General features: G+C 56.3%; 1 protein-coding gene and 1 long non-coding RNA gene across 3 annotated transcripts in view; one reads left to right on the forward strand and one right to left on the reverse strand.

The window, feature by feature from the left end:
* Positions 1 to 1,385, reverse strand: part of LOC144234967 (uncharacterized) — a 2,175-nt gene extending 790 nt beyond the window's left edge. Inside the window, exons 1-2 of the long non-coding RNA XR_013336117.1 lie at positions 1,039 to 1,385; positions 63 to 529 (exon numbers count right to left, since the gene is read on the reverse strand). This is a non-coding gene — a long non-coding RNA (uncharacterized LOC144234967). The remainder of the gene's footprint in view (positions 1 to 62; positions 530 to 1,038) is intronic.
* The window catches only part of GPR107 (G protein-coupled receptor 107), a 60,118-nt gene that overhangs the window by 34,053 nt on the left and 8,309 nt on the right, over positions 1 to 17,756 (forward strand). Inside the window, exons 10-15 of one of the 2 annotated variants that reach the window (XM_077768388.1) lie at positions 1,395 to 1,470; positions 3,042 to 3,115; positions 3,491 to 3,608; positions 6,177 to 6,307; positions 8,392 to 8,435; positions 10,541 to 10,678. In XM_077768388.1, the coding sequence (XP_077624514.1) occupies positions 1,395 to 1,470; positions 3,042 to 3,115; positions 3,491 to 3,608; positions 6,177 to 6,307; positions 8,392 to 8,435; positions 10,541 to 10,678 (581 nt within the window). The remainder of the gene's footprint in view (positions 1 to 1,394; positions 1,471 to 3,041; positions 3,116 to 3,490; positions 3,609 to 6,176; positions 6,308 to 8,391; positions 8,436 to 10,540; positions 10,679 to 17,756) is intronic. The other variant, XM_077768389.1, reaches the window with a different exon arrangement.

The following is a 17,756-nucleotide window of genomic DNA, read 5'->3' on the forward strand; positions in this document are numbered from 1 at the left end:
CCCGTGCAACCTCTGAGGCAAGTCCCAGAAGCAGGTGCCCTGGGCAGGGCATAGGGTCTTACTCGGTTTCCTTAAGTGCCCGCCGCCAGCTTGCCCTGCACCAGCCTCTGGTTCTGCCAGCGGCGCGGAGGGTTCCTGCCTCCCCACCACTGCTGCCCTCTTGTTTTTTGCCAGTCTGATGGGTAGAGACTGGAGGTTTCATTTTGCATTTCTCTCGACACTAAGGATGTGAAGTCTCTCTCTAGGCACTCCTAACCATCTGGGCTCCCCTTCTTGTGACTGCCTGTACGTTTTGCACGGTTTCTTGGGGTTTTCTGTCATTTTCTTGTCGTTTTACGTGAGTTTCTCGCATATTTTGGACATCTGTCCTGTGTGTCAGACATTGCAGATTTCTGCAGATTTCTTCCCGCCAGTCCGTTAAACTTGCCCGCGGTGTGCGTTGTTGACTGGAGGTCTTCCACGTTAGGGGGGTCGCCGCTCTCCCATTGTAGTCTCTTGGGCAGTGCTTCTCGGAAAAAGCCTTTTCCTCCTCCGAGGTCACAAAAGACGTAAGTTATGTTTACAAGTGAAATCTATCCGGAGTCCTTTGTGTGTGAAGTAGGGACGGGGACGGACACACACACACACACACACACACACACACACACACACATACACACACACACGATTGGGCGGATTTTCCCTATGCCAGTTAGTAAGAGGTCCGTTCTCCAGCCAGTCGGCTGCCCCTCGTCTGTCGTATGCCAAACCGTCTTGTGTCCCATTCGGTCAGTTCCCAGGGTGAGGTGGGAAAGGGTAGAGGAATTGAATAGCTGGCGGCCCAAAGGTGGGCGAGCACCCATGTAGGCCTGGGGGTGGGAGTGGGCACCGCTCCCCCCCACCCCCCCGTCCCAGCCCTGAGGGCAGTGGGAGGGGCACCATCCTGGGGCTCTCCCTTCCTTCCCTCTGCTGCCTGGCTCCTGGCCCACCTCCCTCTGGGCCGCAGCTCACCCCTACAGCTGGGCCTGGGCACCTTCTGCTCCCCCGGGGGCCTCTCACCAGCTCCGTAGATCCCACCGCCTCATTCTTGCCTCTGAGGCCATTCCACGGTGGCGTCTGGGCACGAGGCTGGCAGGCTGCGTAGATTTCCATCTGATCGGGAGCTGGAACTCATCCTGTCTGGTCTCAGTGCCTGACGCTGCTGCAGTCACAGCTCCGACCTGTGCTTGAGGGGCCTCTGGGGGCCCCGTCAGGGTGATCTTCTGCCGAAAACTGCATCTCCAAAAGGCTCTGTGTTTGTGCTTTGCTCGGATCACACTTTCTGCTTCCTTGTAAATGGACCTGATGACTGGGGCTCCGGCCATCCTTTGGAGGAATGGGACATTCTTTTAATTCTTTCTTTTCTGTGTTTACAGGAACGACGTATTTAAAATCCACTGGTTGATGGCGGCCCTTCCCTTCACCAAGTCTCTTTCCCTGGTGTTCCACGCGGTACGTATTAGTATTTGGGGTCAGTTGTGAAACGATGGCGTGCCTCTAATCAGGAAGGATGAGTTGGAAGGAAGGAGGGGGAGCTAGGTCACTGGACACGGGAGATGAAAGAAGGCCTTTTCTCAGGAAGCCTCCTTCGGTGCAGGAGGGACCATCACAGGGACAAGTCATTACACCCTCCCTGACCCGGCCTGAGACCTCTTCTAATGCCACCTGCACACCCAGAGTTTTCCCAGAGCACTTACTCATTTTCCTTCTGTTTTTTTTTGTTTGTTTGTTTTAAGTCCTTTCTTGAGATGAGAGTGCCACCTGCTGAATTCTTCCACGACTTAATTTTTCTGAGTATCTTTCCGTGTTCCCATTCGATTCGAAGCCCAGCGTTGGCATACTCATTCAAGGGGAGGCGGTGCTCCGAGTATTGAGGCGTGTGACTCAAGCTGGCACTTGGCTTGGTTAGTCCAGGCGTGAGCTGAGGCCAGCCTGCTGCCACCTGCCAGGGGCGCCGGCCCGAGGCTCCCACGGCCGCACCTGTGAGGGAGACAGCGTCCAGGCCCTTGCTCTCCTGCACCGACAGGCGTCGGAGGGAGGAGGAGTCATGATGGGTCCGCTTCGAGTCTCTAGAAATGACGGTGGTCTGGATGATTTCCCATTGGGACCTAAGTTAAAAGATTCTTTCCGGAACCTTGTAGGTGATGAATGGCAGGAACCTTGAGTCACTGTAACATCCAGGTAGCCGTTTGTGATAGAACGACGCAATTGACATCAGCGTTTGTGAGCTGTGACAGAAAGCATTTTGGGTGCGCTTTGAAAGCTGCCACTTTATTTATTTATTGTATTTTTTTAATGTCATTTATTTATTTTTGAGAGAGAGTGAGCGAGAGCGAGCATGCCCGCGCCAGCTGGGAAGGGGGCAGAGAGAGAGGGAGAGAGAATCCCAAGAATTGCTAACAGTGCAGAGCCCGATGTGGGGCTCGCTGTCACGAACCGTGAGATCATAACCTAAGCCAAAAGCAAGAGTCAGATGCTTAACCGACTGAGCCCCTCAGGCATCTCTGAAACTTGCCGCTTTAAGTCACAGGCATTGTTGGCTTTAAGTAGCTCTAAGTTCACAGGTTTTCAAAAAAAAACAAAAGCAGTTGAACCATGTGGGGTTTTTTTGTTTTGTTTTTTTTTGTTTGCTTTGTTTTGTTTTTGCTGACTGGCTGACTTCTGTAATAAGCAACCAGGGTCTGTCAGGGGACGTTCTTGGCTGGGAAACTGAAAGACCTGTGGCCTTTGGACGGTGGAGACTTTAAAGACCAGAACAGGCAGCCATTTGCCCCCGTGAATCACCTGCCCCAGGAGAGGGACCTGGCCTGCGTGCTGGTGGTGGTGAAACCCCGCGGCCGGTGTCTCACGCTTCCTGGCGTTAGCGCACTTACATGCTTCTCTGTGCACGGACAAGTGAAGGATCGGCGTGGGGTGGAGGGGACATCCCCCGTCATGAGGACCTTGGTGGCATTTCCTATTTGACTGTGCACATCAGGCATGTGCTGGGTGGACTTTTCTGACATGCGCTTGTCTGGTTGCAGATCGACTATCACTACATCTCCTCCCAGGGCTTTCCGATCGAGGGCTGGGCTGTCGTGTACTACATCACTCACCTGTGAGTCCACAGAGGGACCCATGAACATGGGTTGACGCGTAGGAGAAGCTGGGGGGCTGTGGAGGGGTTGTGGGGGGGGAGAGCCCTGGCCTCCCCGAAGCAGCCTCTCTGGCTTCCTGCCGCACTACAGGGGGTGTGGCCTGTAGGCAGCTGGCCTGCTCCCGGGAGGGGCTTGCCTCCTCAGGGGGGATGAGCCGCTCGGGTAGGGGGATATGGGGTGCAGAGCAGACTGCGCTGCTTCGCTCCAGAGGTGGTTCCTGAATGTGGCCCCCTCTCTTTTCCGAGTTGCACAGGAAGTCATGAGTGAGCTGTGCGGTGGGACCGGCAGAGGAAGTCTGGGGAGACCGTCGGCATCTGAAATTCTTTCTTTTCCAGTTTGAAGGGGGCGCTGCTGTTCATCACGATCGCACTCATCGGGACTGGCTGGGCTTTCATTAAGCACATCCTCTCTGATAAAGATAAGAAGATCTTCATGATCGTCATCCCACTCCAGGTAAAGGGACCCGAGTCCTGCGTGTCCTGGTTGTGTCCTGGTGCTTCTCGGGGCTCGGCCCCCAGCCTGCCCAGGAGGAGGGCGTTGGCTCACCTTGAACCCCAGCTTTGCCCCCGGCCGTTCTCTCTCTGCAATCCGGCCACCCCGGGCCTCGCGTCCTTGCCCCAAGAGCTGTCTGCTGTCAGTCCCCGGGCAAGTGGCGTGTGGATGCCTGCACCTCGAGTAGGGAGGCTCTGGAAAGTCTGGGAAGGTGCCACCTGCCTTCCTGCGCCTGGACCCCTCCAGCACAGTGGCCCTCATAGCCGCCCTCAGGCACACGGTGATTTTACTCACAAATTATTTTTAAAGCCGTGAATGACACCGGTGAGTTTTCACAAGGTAGAATACGGAGTAGACATCAGCGCGGCTGTCTATCCACCCCTTGCTGGTTGGGGACCGTGGGCCAAGGCCAGCCGTCCCAGGTTGTGAGCCCCTTCGGGGAGGAACCTTGTCGTCTACGTACTGGTTTTATTGGAGGCAGACACGGGGCGTGGAGAACCTGCTCAGCAGGGGTGCGGGGCTGCTCTGTTCTGTTTGAACGAAGAGCTTGTGTTTGATGAAATCGTCCTCCGCGGTGGGTCTCCTGGGGGGAATGGCGTGGATGTGGCAGGTGGAGGGAGGGAGGGGACACCTCCCCGGGCTCCAGGTCAGCCTTCTCTCCCTGGTGACCGAAGTCTGGCATTGTTCACCACAGAACCACTTTTGCATCGGTGACGTGGGACCTACCTTAGCGCCAAATGAATGATGCAGGCCAGTTGCTGTGGGTTTCCCAGGAGAGACTCCTCGCCCAAATTTGAATTGTCTGGGAGGCTTGTAGGCAGAGAAGGGCCTTGCCTGGAGATTTAGGGAAAGACACGTAGCAGGTGGCCCTGCTGCCACACGAGCAGAGATGCTGAGGATCCATGTGGGGCTTGGCCGTGGCCCCCCCAGGGCCACCTCACCAGCACCGGGCCAAGTTCTGCGGCCTGCGAGTGCATCTGAGCGCGTGNGCTGGGGTGTGATGGGGCTCAACCTTCTGGCTTTTGCATCCCCCAAGGGGGTTGGATGCAAGGTTACGTGGTAGAACGCCTTCGAGGAAACGGAGTTTAAAGAATTGAATGTAGGGAAGTTAGGCATCGATACACAGAGAGACTAGTCTGGGAAGGCCTTGAACGTCAGCCAGAAAGCTGAAGCTGTTTCTTCGTGGCCACGGGAGCCGGTGCACAGCTCCAAGTGAGAAGGGAGAGATGTACAGAACATACGCAAGGACTTTGAAGAACTTTTGGCACCTTGTTCCGCACCAGGGAATGTTCTCTCGTGTATCAGGAGTGGGCACTGAGCAGAATCAGGGACTTAAGCTGAGAGAGCCTTCGTTTCCACTTCGTCTTCCTAGGTGGGGCCACGTGCCGGCGCGTAGGATGCAGGGAGACCAGAGTCTCAGAGTACTTGGCATTTGTATCCAGTAGAGCATGGCTCCTGTGGGCATTTCCCAAAAAGCCCCTAGGTAGAAAACTGTGCTTCGAGATGTCCCAAATAGCAGCGTGATGGATGTTACGTCCTTTGTCAGAGCATGCGGAGGGACCTTTACAGCAGGCGGGCAGAGGTTGGGACCGTGGCCTCGTGACCTGTGTGCCCACCCCTGCTAGAAGTGTCTGGAGCCTCTCGTAGGCCCCAGTCCAGCCAGGCCCTGGGGCCTCTCGCAGCCACTGGTTCCAGGACCAGATCCCCGAGGCCAAGTGGAGCGGGCTCGCCTCAGGAGGAAGAGCCAAGCCACGTCCCGTGTGCAGGGGACCTGGGTGGGGTCACTCCTGAGCCAGAGCAGCATGACCCCGCAGGGAGAACCCGGGCCCAAGGAATCTGGGCGCGTGGCTCAGCGGGATGTGCACTGCCACCCGTTCGGCCCCCGAGTGGCCCTGCTGACACCTCGGGGGCCCAAAAAGCAAAGCCGAGGGTCAGTAGTCTGGGCTGCGTCACAAACCACCCGAGACGCGGTGGCAGACAGCAGCGATGGCCACGGACCCTCTCCTGTTCTTGGGGATCAGGAATCGAGGCATGGCTGCACTGGGCAGGTCCGACGGGGGGCCTCATGCAGTGAGTCGGACCGCAGCTGGGGTCACCTCAGTATTCACACCTCCTGGGTGGGGGTTGGGGGGGCGCAGTGAGACAGGGCGAGGGCAGCGGGGACTCCTCACCATCTTTTCCCTGCCTGGCCTCTCCCTGCCGGGTCTCTCCTGCTTGGCAGCCGCAGGGTAGCCAGGCTTCCTTCGAGCGGGCCAGCTGGAGACCGCGTCCTGTGTCCCACCCTCCTCAGAAATCACACGGCCTCGCGTGCACCTGATTGTGGCTCAGGGCCGTCGCTCACTCGGCAGGAGGGTGCAGACACCGCTCCTGGATGAGAGCGTGCAGTGTTCGGGAAAGCGTGTGGCCCTGGGGAGAAGGCCGTGGCCATGGTCAGGGGCCCACAGACCAACGTGTCTACCTGCTCTCGGGGCTGCAGCCGTACAGGCCCAGCCTCGCTTCAGGGCCTCAGCCACTCCTCGTGTCCCGTAGGTCCTGGCGAACGTGGCCTACATCATCATCGAGTCCACCGAGGAGGGGACGACGGAGTACGGCCTGTGGAAGGATTCTCTGTTTCTGGTAGACCTGCTGTGCTGCGGGGCCATCCTCTTCCCAGTGGTGTGGTGAGTACCGCGGGTAGGGGGCCTCCGTGCACCCGGGGGCTCGTGTGTCAGGCAGGTCCAGACCCCCGAATCCGCCGTTCCAAAGCCGGTCCGATTGTCACGGGGCCTCGGCTTAACAGTGTCAGCTACCTGGGTCCCCAAGCCCATCAGAGTCAGCGTCCAGGAGCAGAAGCCCGGAACTCGGGACTTGATCAGTGCCTCTGTGGATTCCAGCGCAGCACATCCGGCCCCTAGCCTTTTAGCCCAGTTTAGATAACAGAGAAGAGTCTGGAAATGAGTACTCAGTAGCAGCGTAATAGCTGCATGGATTTGGAGGGAGGAGAGTTGCAGAAATCCCGTAAAGAGTCCTTGCCTGCCAGTTAGGTGGAAGGGGAGGAAGTGCGTTAACATCAACTAGTGAGCATTCGCAGCACGTGAACAGGTCAGAGATCTTCCGAACGGCAGGCTTGGGAGGCACGCACTGTGCTTTGATGATGTGCAAAGCAATGTCAGTGCTGAGTCAGTGGTGGTTGAGAGAAGAAATTCTCATTAAGTCTTACACTGAGTGAAAGAAATCATTGGTTCGGTCAGAAGCAAGTCAAGGAAAGAAGGCCAGCAAAGGTAAAATGCTCTTAACGGTGATCCAGTCCCATGACTGTTTGAAAGCGGTTACTCCTTTTAGAATAAAGTCTTTAAAAGCAGATTTACCTGTATTATGTTAAAGGCAAAGTGGTCCACCCTGCAGTAAACTCCTATCTTTCAGGATCCTGGGGTTTATCAGGCGGTTCAGTTATTCTGATCATTTAGAACATGGTACCACTGGAGTGTAACCCTCATTCCAGCCGGCTGCACTCACCGTTTACCCTTATCCATCGTACATGAGACGTTGCACATACATCAGCGCAGCCAGTGACTTCCAGAAGGCAGAGGAGGAGTTTTTCTAATCTCCCCCACCTTCCCGAGTCGTGCCCAGGGACAGCTAGCTCAGGTGTCTGTAACAGGATCGATCACCAGCGCCGACTTCGGATAGAAAGAAGCGCCTCACTGTGCAGGAACACAGTGCAAGCCATGCTCTTCCATCTGCCAGTTTCAGCAAAAAGAAGGGACCCCGGGGCTTTGGGGAAGATGCAGGCGAGCAGTAGGGCTACACGTGGCCATTCCCCTCCCCTTGTTCGTGGTGGCACAAAGCAGCAGATGCCACGCGGCAAGATTCTCGGGAGTGAATATTGCTAAAGTTGATGTAAAGCATCAGGCGCTAGACGTAGCTCAAGGAACAGGATCGATGGCTTTTGACGCCTTCAGACCGGGCCGCCATGGGCTTGGCGCCAGCGCTGTGCCAGCTCGCTTCTGAGCGTTATGCCATTCGGTGCTCCCAGGTGGGCAGGGGGCGGGGCCCTAGGAGAAGATCCGCCTCCCCTCCGTGTCCAAGTGAGCCCCGCCCTCCTCCCCCGGCCAAATCTGCCCGTGCTGCTCGCATCCTTTTCCCGCAGACCCTTTAGTAACATTCGTGTTCTCCCATCTGAACTGCAGCGACAATAATTAGCTGCCTGGCACCTCGAAGCAGGAGAAAAGCACTCCCTGGAGGCTGCCGCTTTGCAGCGGGATTCCAGATCTCCAGATAGCAAAATGCCAAGTTTGCAGGAAGCCCCATGCTCACAGGCTCCTGGACATAGACTTTAGAAATCTGCCTCCAGCCTCCGGGGGTGGGGAGTGAGGGGGTGGGGAATCCATGTTCTCTGGGTGGCAGGTGCGCTCTACCTCGGTGTTGTGGAGCGAGGTGGTTGGGGAAGTGAGAGATTTTAGGTGGAGAGGGAGATCAAGAGTGTTGAAATGATTGCGTTTTGCTCTTTCTCCTTATACCCAGGCCCCCGGCAGACCTTTCTCAGCCATTCGGGGGCATCCTGAACCCTCTGGCTGGAGTGCCATACGCAACGGGGTGCTGGTTAGCAAAGGTCGTGTGGGTTTGGGAGACTGCTCTGAACCCGTCCGATCCAGCCCTCCAGCTTATGACTAAGGAATTCAAGGCCTTGAGTTGCTAGCATTGGACCTAGAGAAGAGTGCAGACCTGTGAGCTAACCTTTTGTTTTCCACGTGTTTGTTTTTAGGTCAATCAGGCATTTACAAGAAGCATCAGCCACAGATGGAAAAGGCAAGTTCCCTTGTGCTTCCTGGTGCCCCTTCCCTGGGCGCTGCTGGGAGGCGGGGAGGCTGGGGGCGCCCGGGGGGCCCTAGGAGAGCCGTGGGGGTTGGTTTGCTGGAGAGGCAGGTGGTGAACTTCACAGGAATCGATTGTGTAAGGAGGCTTAGGGGTGATCGCTGCTTAGTGAGATGATTCATCGCGTTTCCACCCGTGAGCGTGATTTTCACCTTCTCCAAACTGAGTCAGGAAGAGAAAAATCCTGTCTGGGAAGGACCGGATAGCACCTCGTTGTGAGAACAGGAGGTATGATGGATTGGGGACGGCTACGTGTAAAGCACCCCTTCCTGCTGATTTTACACGCTTTCAAAATAGATGTGTCAGTATTAATTTAAGAGGAGGCTGATGCCAGAGAGGCTCTGAAGCTCTCTGGTTTTAAACGGTTGTGCCATTAGAGCCTCCTGGATCTCTTTGTTTTTCTAACCATGCCTTCTAAGAAAAGAAGCCACAGAGAACATGTTTTGCGTAATTCTGAGCATAGGTGAATAGTGCCCTACCCCAGGCCGCGGTGGCACCACGGGGCCTCGGAGCAGTGCTTTCTCAGTGCTTGGAGTGGCCTCCGGGCCCAGGAAATCACAATCTGTGGTGTTTATAAAGTTTCGTCACTGGCCTGTGTTTTTTTGTTTTTTTGTTTTTTTTTTTGTTTTTTAATTATAAATGTAACGTGGGTTCATCTTAAGAAAATTGGTGAGCAAGTAATAGGTACAAATCTTACTTCATACTTGCCTTACATTTAACACCACGTTATTTTAACTTGAACTAGTTCAGGGCTCTGCACCATGCCCGAAAGACACCAGGGTTCTTCTGTAGAGCACAGCCCTCGGGGGTGTCTGTGACCCCTGGTTTGCACCCCCCAGAGGTTGCTGGGGGGACTCCCGCCCTCCGGCAGCGTAGCGCTCTGGCTCTGGGCGGCCCGGTGTGCGGGGGTCCTGCCCTGGCTGGGAGCCCTGGTCAGGGCCGAGTCCAGCCTCCGCAGCCCTCCCGGCCTCCGGGTGGGCCCAGCCTCCACTTGCACAACCTGCCAGCTCGTGTTTCCTTTCTAGTCCCGGGGAATAGCCCTTGTTTCCCCCTTTTTCTTCAAAGAAACTCGGTTCCCTTCTCCTTGCGGGACAGATTCTCGCCAGTGAGTTTCAGCTTGAACTCTGCACAAACGTGTCGCTTTCAGCCTGGCCGCAGAGCCTTCCCCTGAGCTGTCCTGCCTTCTTGGAGTGGGGGGCAGGGAGATTACAGAAAACCAAACGCAAAGTAGAATCTTCCTAAAGCACCTGCTATAGACAGGAAAACCCAAAGTAGAAAATGAAAGCTCACCTTCTGGGAATAACCATTCTTTGGGGACAACCTTGTCTTTTTCTTCCTTTTCTGTGCCTGTCACATCAAAAGGTGACTTTGTTATTATTTTTATAACAACAGATTGGTCGTTGTCTTCATTTTAACATCTTGAGGGTGCCTCGCTGGCTTGGCCAGGGGCACACAACTTCTGATCCCAGGGTTGTGGGTTTGAGCCCTGCGTCGGGTGTGGACAGTACTAAAAAAAATTTTTTTCTAATTAAAAAATTTTTTTTATGTATTGAGATGAGACATTTGAATTTTTCATCTTGATACATTTCAGTATTTGGGGATTTGTGTTTTTTACTCCTTGGCTGAAAATGTGTAAAAATTCTGAGGGCAGTGTCTTTTAGTTGATGAGTTTTTTCCTTCTTCACCTCGCGTTTCTCCTCTGTGGATCCCTCTGGCCCCTCCTCACCGGCTCCTTTCCCCCTTCTCCATCATCCTGCACCATCCTGACCCCTCTGACTGCCTCTCCTCCTCCTGTGCCCAGCTCTCAAGGGACTTGGGGGTGACCATGGTGGTGAATTGCGTCTGTGACCCTTTATTCCCTGAGCCCTTCATCAGGTATCCTGCCTGGGGTGGAGAGCACAGGAGGTGATGCCCAAGATGGGGTGGGGATTGTCCCCACGCAAGCCACGCAAGCATGTGGTGAAGGGAAGCTATAGGACAGGAATGCTCTTGTCATCACCGGGGACACACACGAGGCAGTTTCTCGTTTTTTCCACCAGGTGACAGCATGGGACTTCTTCGGCAGAGAGCGGTCCCATCAGCACACCAGGGCTCTCCTCCTGAGGACAACAGACTGTTGAGAAAGCACCCATTTCTTATCAGCAAACATCACAAACCCTTTGACGGGAAGAGAGCCGGTTAGAACGGGGGTGTCCTGATCCATGTTCTTTTGCTGACTTGATCCTTAGGCTGTGGCTGCTTTTTAGCTAATCTGCAAATGCATACTTCATTCAGTGCTTTGAGAAACAGTTACACCTCTAGCACTTCCAGAGTCAGGACGCCGTGTTCTCACGGTCAAGTCCCCCCTGCAGAGAACGCTCAGGAACAGCACCCCCACCCCAACCCCTCACCAGCGCACCGCCCTAGGTGTGAGTGCAGAGCGGACCAGGACAGAGTAGAGCAGAAGCGGGAGTGAGGACACAGGCCACTGTCCGACCACAGCTTCCCGGATGCTCCGATCTACCCTGTGGGCTCCTCGGTCCGCCCTTCTGAGACCTAGCCCGTCCCAGAGGCAGCTGGCAAAGTGAAGGCCACGGGCAGTAATGTCTCCTGCTAGGTTTGGAAGCCTGTTGCCGGATGGAGGCTGGGGCTCTGGTTCCTGTGTATAGGCTCGTGATGCCATTGACTCGACACACGACCTTGACAGGGACTTGGGCATAAGACTGTCAGAGTCAGTGCAGTTCAGGCAGGCTGACCTCTGACCTCAGCAGGGGAGGCGCGTTTTGAGGCTGTGCCCGGTGTGGGGTGGCGGGCGCCTTCCGGACGGCTTGTTTGGGTGCTGGTTACTTCCTCGTCTCAGGAGGCCTCCTGACCGAACCGGGGGAAACCTGAAGGATGAAGTTGCCCCGACCTTCAGCTGTGTCTTTGTCTCCTCTGTCACACCCTGTGGCTCCTCTCCGCTCCTCTGTCAGTGTCACCGCCACGCTGGGTTCTCGGAGAGGACACTTAACTAAGTCTCCCACCCGCCGGAGCTCAGGTGCCACTGTGTCCTGCCTGCCAGCACCGCCTGGCTGCCCCTGCCCTTGAGCCTGCCTTGAGCCTGCACCTGCTGCCCTCTTTCTCCGTGTCCTTCCCTTCGGGGACTAGCTTGGGGACAGACAGCGACGCTTACTTAACAGTCTCTGCTGCTGGTCTTCTCAACACCCCCCACCCCTCCGTGTTTCTGAGGAAGATTCAGAGGAAGTGTTCTGAGGACTCCAGGCTTTTATGTTGCTTCAAAGGCCTGTAAACGGCCGGTTCTGGGCTGGTTATAGAAGAATGGCCTCGCCCTGAGCTGCGGCTGTGTTCTGGAAGCTGCTGTGGCCTTGGGGAGTGTTCTTCAGGGCAGCAGTTCTCAAGAGGGTCCTCAGGGTCAAATCTGTTCTCATCACCAGATACGGTCATCGGTTTTTGCTGTTGACCTTTGCGCTGATGGTACGGGAGCGACGGTGGGTGAGACGGCCGGTGCCTTAGCGTCCTTCAGGGCAGCAGTGCCGTGAGTGGCTGCTGCTTTCGGCATTGCTGCGGCTTGTTGGGGGAGAGGCTCCTTTTACTCAAGAGTGGCCTCAGTGAAATAGTAAAACTAGTGGTGTGATAAATCTCAACCACTAGGGACGCCTTGGTGGCTGTTAGTTGAGCATCAGCTCTTGATTTTGGCTCAGGTCATGATCCCTGGGTCATGGGATCAAGCCCCGTTTAAGCTCCACTGGAGTATGGAGCCTGCTTAAGAAAGATTCTCTCCCTGGGGCACCTGGGTGGCTCAGTCAGTTAAGCATCTGACTGGCTCAGGTCATGATCTCACAGTTCATGGGCTCGACCCCTCCATCGGGCTCTGTGCTGACAGCTGGGAGCCTGGAGCCTGCTTCCGATTCTGTGTTCCCTCTCTCTCTCTCTCTTTCTCTCAAAAAGAAACAAACATTAAAATAAATACAAGTGACAGGTCTGTGGTTGTGTCCTTTAAGAAAAAAATAAGGACTTGTGTAAGTGATATTAACAAATGTGACTTTAAAAAGTATTTCGTAATAAAAAGTATCAGTATCTCAGAGCTCTACAGTGAAACGGTAATTTCCAGTTGACCCGTTTGTGTGTCACACATTGCATGTGAATCAAAGACCCTTTCAAAGTGCAGGATGGACCAGAGGGGTTTTGTTTTTCATTATTTAAAAAAAATTTGTTATTATTTTTTAATGTTTATTTTTGAGAGAGAGCCAGAGAACAAACAGGGGAGGGGCAGGGAGAGAGGGCAACACAGAATCTGAAGCAGGCTCCAGGCTCAGAGCTGTCAGCACAGAGCCTGACGCAGGGCTCGAATCTACGAACTACGAGATCATGACCTGAGCCGAAGTCGGACATGCAACTGACTGAGCCCTCCCGGCGCCCCTAACTAGGCCCTTAAAGCATTGGGCATCTTACCGTGTTGAGAGGCCCTTGGCTGCCTGGCAGGCCTGGTTTGCGATCGAGCTGGCATGCCCTCCATGGACGTGGTGCTTCTGCCTCATGGCCTGGGCTCGCCTGTGGCTTCTGCGAGTCCTGAGACAGCAGTGGAAACAGCTCTTCCCGCTGGTTCCCGCGGTCTTTAGGGCTATTCCGTTCTCTTAGGGAGAATGTGTTGTCTGCTGTTGACTGGGCTGTGGCATCAAGCGATGGGACAGCAGACCTTCTTCCTCACCCAGCTCATTACCAGCTGCGAGTCCCTGCCGGGGACAGCAGGGGACCGCTGGGGACAGCCGGGGCAGCGGCGTGCTCCTTGGCTTGGCCCAGCCTCAGCTGTGACGCCACACTAGCAAGGCTATCAGCATCGCGCGTGCTGCGAGGTGGCCCAGGGACACGAGGGGAGTCAGATCAGTGTGGGTCCCTGGCACCGCACCCCGCACTCCTACAGGCTTTTGACGTGGCTCTAGAGCAGACGTGAGGCAAAAGCAGAGACTCGGCAGACAAGACAGCAGAAATCTTAGCGAATGAGCCTCCCCATGAGCGCGCGGTTGGCAGCCAGTCTGTTGGGCCGTTTCTGCTGCTTCCTGTTTGTTCCTTTACGATAACGTTTGCCTGAAGCAGGATGCAGAGCCCGTAGCCATGCGGCCCGGTGAACTCGGCCCGTCCTGGATCACTGCTTTAAATGCATATCGGAAACATGGCTTGAACCACTTTTCACAAGACCCTGAGCAGTTTGGAAATGAGAGGTTCCTTCTCTACAGCTGTCTTACCAGGGCCATTCCCACACTTGCTCCTGATACTGTCTGAGATGGATTAGTGGGATCTCCTCTCCGGGGGGCGGGGACAGAGGGCGCCCGGTGAGCTGATCTCTTCCCCCAGATGGACACGTTCAGACCCGTGTGGCCCCGCGTCAGCGTGCGGCCTGGCTTTTGGGCCTGTGCATGACCATGAAGATGAGGGCAGCTGCTGTCGCCCCTCCACCCCCCAGCCCGCAGAGGGACCTGAGCTCGGAGCTTAAGCAGATTGTAGACGGGGGGCTTGAGAGTGAGTCACAGTGACACCAGTGCCATCCAGGCTTTGCTACCATCCTTACTTCTCTAATTCTTATGTTCGACTCAACATTCCCTCTGATGCACACAGGGAGGAGGCCGGAGAGAGGGGGGTTGGGCAGGTGGGGACGGCTCTAGGCTTCACGGCTTTCCTCATACCCTGGGAAGGATCATTCAGGGAATTTTTCACCCTTTAAAGGGCTGTCACAGGCCTTTGCATCTGTCTGTCTCATAAACCCTCTGGCGTTAGCTCCTGAAGCCGGAGGGTTGCGGCTCCCAGGAATTTGAGCCCCGGGCTGCCGGGAAGTCACAGGCTGCGAGCCACCTTTCTCTCGGTGCAGAGCGCAGGCATGGGGAGCGCGGACTTAGAGAAAGGTAGACTGGGTTTGCGGTACCAGCCTCTTCACTCACAAGCTGTGTGACCTTGGTGATTTGCTAGACTTCTCAGCCTGAGGCTGCCCTCTGGGGGGCCATGGTAACAGCGCTCTTCTTCCTTCACGGAAGCCGTGGTGATGAGGCCTGGTTTTGTGATTCCCACTCAGTCGACAGTCCCGACCGATGGCATGGTTCCACGACCCCCCAGAGAAGTCCCCTGGGGAGGGAGGGGACCATCTGTCTCCTTGCCGGCCTCTTAGCCCCTCTTGGGCACACGGAGGAAAGGTGAGAGTCCAGGGAAGGGCGAGTGCCTGCTCGGGACGGGCGCATGTGCCCTGCTTCCTGGTCACAGCGCATTTGAGACAGCTGAGGGCACCTGTTCCCTTTGCATCATAAAAAGTAGTTCCCGAAATTGAGGCCTGGCCATTTCTTCCGGTGGTGGGGGAGGAAGCCCATAGCAGAGGAGGTCTGCCTCGCAGGGGCCCCAGGGCAGGGCCCCGTGCCTCCCCTCCCTGCCCCCAACCCTCTCCTTCCCCGTTCCCTGGGACTCCTTCAGAGTCCTTCCGGCCAAACCCTGTCGCATAATAGGGGCGGCAGGCACAGGCAGGAGTCCCTAGGGAGGTTCTCCCCAGGGGACCTCCTGCCTGAGAGCAGACACCCCCCGCCCCCATGAGCAGACCCGGGGCCTGGGAAGGAAGGAGCAGCCGCAGAGGTGCAGGGACGAACGTGGCGCCCTGGACTCCCACCTGAGGCTCTTTTCCTCCCGCCAGGCTTGCTCTTTGACCATGTGTGTGCCATCTGTCGTCGTGGGGCCAGAAATAGCCGGCTGAGGCTGCTGCGGCCTCAGGGTCCCAGCCGCCACCTGCTGCCTCTCTCTGCTCCCCGCGTAATTGCTGATGAGGTTTCGCCCTCTGGGGCTGGTTCCTCCCTGCTCAGTGGGCTGTGCGGATGCCCCCCNTGGCCGCAGGCAGCCCGTGTGGGAGCGGGTCTATGCTGCGTGCTCCTCGCTGTGACGTTAGACGTCTACAGAGCGCTTGCCGGCTGCCGTTTGCTTTCCATGTGGGTCTCGTTAGTTCTGCCAACGACCCTGGGGGTAGGTACTGTCATCCTTGTTTTACCGCTGAGGAAACTGAGGCTCTCCAGCTCTTTCGACCCACAGGTCCTGCCCTCGTGCTTTAATAAAACCACCTTTTTGCACCAAAAGAGAAGAAAAAGGAAGTTGAGGCTCAGAGAGGTTGGGAGGCTTATCTGAGGTCACACAGCCCAGGAAGCAGCACAGTTGACACTTGAACCCAAGACGTTCAAATGTGCGGCGTCTGCACCGTTCCCCACTTCTGTTTCTCGGCTCCGTGAATGAGCGAGCTCCCTCCCTGCCTTGGCTGCCTCGGCTGTGACTACAACACCCACGTGGGGGCCGGCCCGGCAGCGGCAGACTTGTCACCAAATGTTTCCCGGGTGACTGGGAGTGATGTCTGTCATGACTGGTGGGTTTTGCAAACAGCCTCGAGCTTTGCTTTCCGGGGCTGTGTTTCCTGACGCTGCTGGTCCCTGGGTGTGTCTGTCCGTTGTAGCACGCATCCCCGCGTGGGGCACAGGCTTGGCTCCGGAGCGCTCGGTGGCCGGCCTCAGCCCAGGGTGTCTTAGGGCGCCCCAGTGGGGGTGACACGGCAGCGTCCGGCTCTGGCGAGACGTTAGAGCAGCGTCTTCACGCCCTTCTCACACTAGGGCCTTCGCCCTGCTGCGTCTTCACCTCTGCGCCGCCTCTCCACCAGCCCCAGATCCTTCTCCCCGGCGGAGCGGGGGGCGGCGTCATCAGCCTTCCCTTGTCCGCCAGCCGGCCTCCCAGGCGGGACATACCTCCCACCAGTTCCGGGCTTTGGGCCTCCGTTGGGCTCTCGTTCTTGGTTCTTTCCATCCTTTCTAAATGTACGTGTGCCTGAAGCAGCCCCTGCCCCAGAGCCTTCAGGGACTCCCTGAGGCTGTCAGCGCCGCCAGGGACGACAGCAGTGGCCTCTGTTTCCACTCTCCCCGCAGCCCAGCTGGGTCTCCTCGGTGCAGCCTGCTTCCTCCTCCCCATGCAGTGCTGTCCCGCTGAGGCCTCACGCCTGCCCTTCCCGAACACTCTGCCCTCTGGCCTCCACCCTTCCGCTCCCTCCTGGGCCCCACTCAGGCCTCCACTGCGACACCAGACACCAGCTCCCTTTGGAATCCTCTCTCTCGCCCTTGGGCCCCTGTTGGGAGCCTTTCCTCGGGTGGGGCCTCGGCAGCCAGGGCCTGTCGCGGCCCCTTGGACCCAACACTCCAGTCCCCACGCTTCTCTCCGCCTGGCCAATGTGCCGAAGCCCCGGCAGGAGTTTTGTTTGTAGGGTTTATCTCAGCAAAGGAATTCCGGGAGAGACTCTGAAAGCATTTTTTTCTTACTTAAATGGTCTCGTCGTGAATACTGTTCTCTCTCAGTTACTCTCAGGGAGAATGGCGCCTTCATGTTCAAGAACTGGTGGGCTGGTTTGGGAGGGTGGCCACTTCCTTGGCCACATGACAAACACAAAAGGAATACGGGTGCACACGATGTGTGAAGCTTTAAGTCCGTGGCGGGTTAGCTTCCTGACCCTTCTCGGTCTAATGCTCCGTCCTCAGCGAGGCTTCTGCAAGCCCCCAGCCAGGCAGGGACACCTGCTTGCATCACAGGCCCACGTCACTTACTGGGTCCTTGAGGCGCCTCGCATCGAGTGCTGAGCGCCTCTGTGCCTCTCCCCTGAGGGACAGCAGCCTCCCTGAGGGCAGAGGCCGCAGCTGCCCCCAACTGGGCCTGGCCCAGAGTGAATGGCAAAGTGGGTAAGAGCCAAAGAGATTTGATTTTAAACATAACCAGGCTGCCAGAGAGGTTGCTAGATAAGGAAGCTTTTGCTTGTCACCCTGCTTTAATTTCGCTGCTTTAAAGGGTGTGTGCGTGAGTCCATTCCAGCCTGAGGCATGGACGTTACGGTTCCTCAGACCTAACACGGGGTTAGATTTTCTGTAGATTCTCTGACCGTCCCCTGATGGAGGCATTCAGTTACTCCAGGAGCTTCTTGCCAATACCGTTAGTTGGTAATTGTGCCGGAGATTAGGATTCCAGGGATTTCTTTTGGAACCCTAAGCTTGACTGCTCCCCATTAATCGTGAGCCAGAGGAGGGGGAAGGGGAAGAGGTGCCTTCTCCACCCACAGTGCCAGTGTTAAACGGAACCAGTAATTGAATGCTATTAAGCCAAATTAATTTGCCTCCTGCAGAAAGGTTTATGATGAATGAAAGGCTTGCTAATCGGGGAGGGAGGCAGGCTACCCTCTGTGGTCATCAATATTTCATGGTCATAGGCGGCGGCAGGAAGTTAGCTGTC

The sequence above is a fragment of the Crocuta crocuta genome, unplaced genomic scaffold, assembly GCF_008692635.1.
Source record: "Crocuta crocuta isolate KB4526 unplaced genomic scaffold, BGI_CrCroc_1.0 scaffold35, whole genome shotgun sequence".
Lineage (NCBI taxonomy): Eukaryota > Metazoa > Chordata > Mammalia > Carnivora > Hyaenidae > Crocuta > Crocuta crocuta.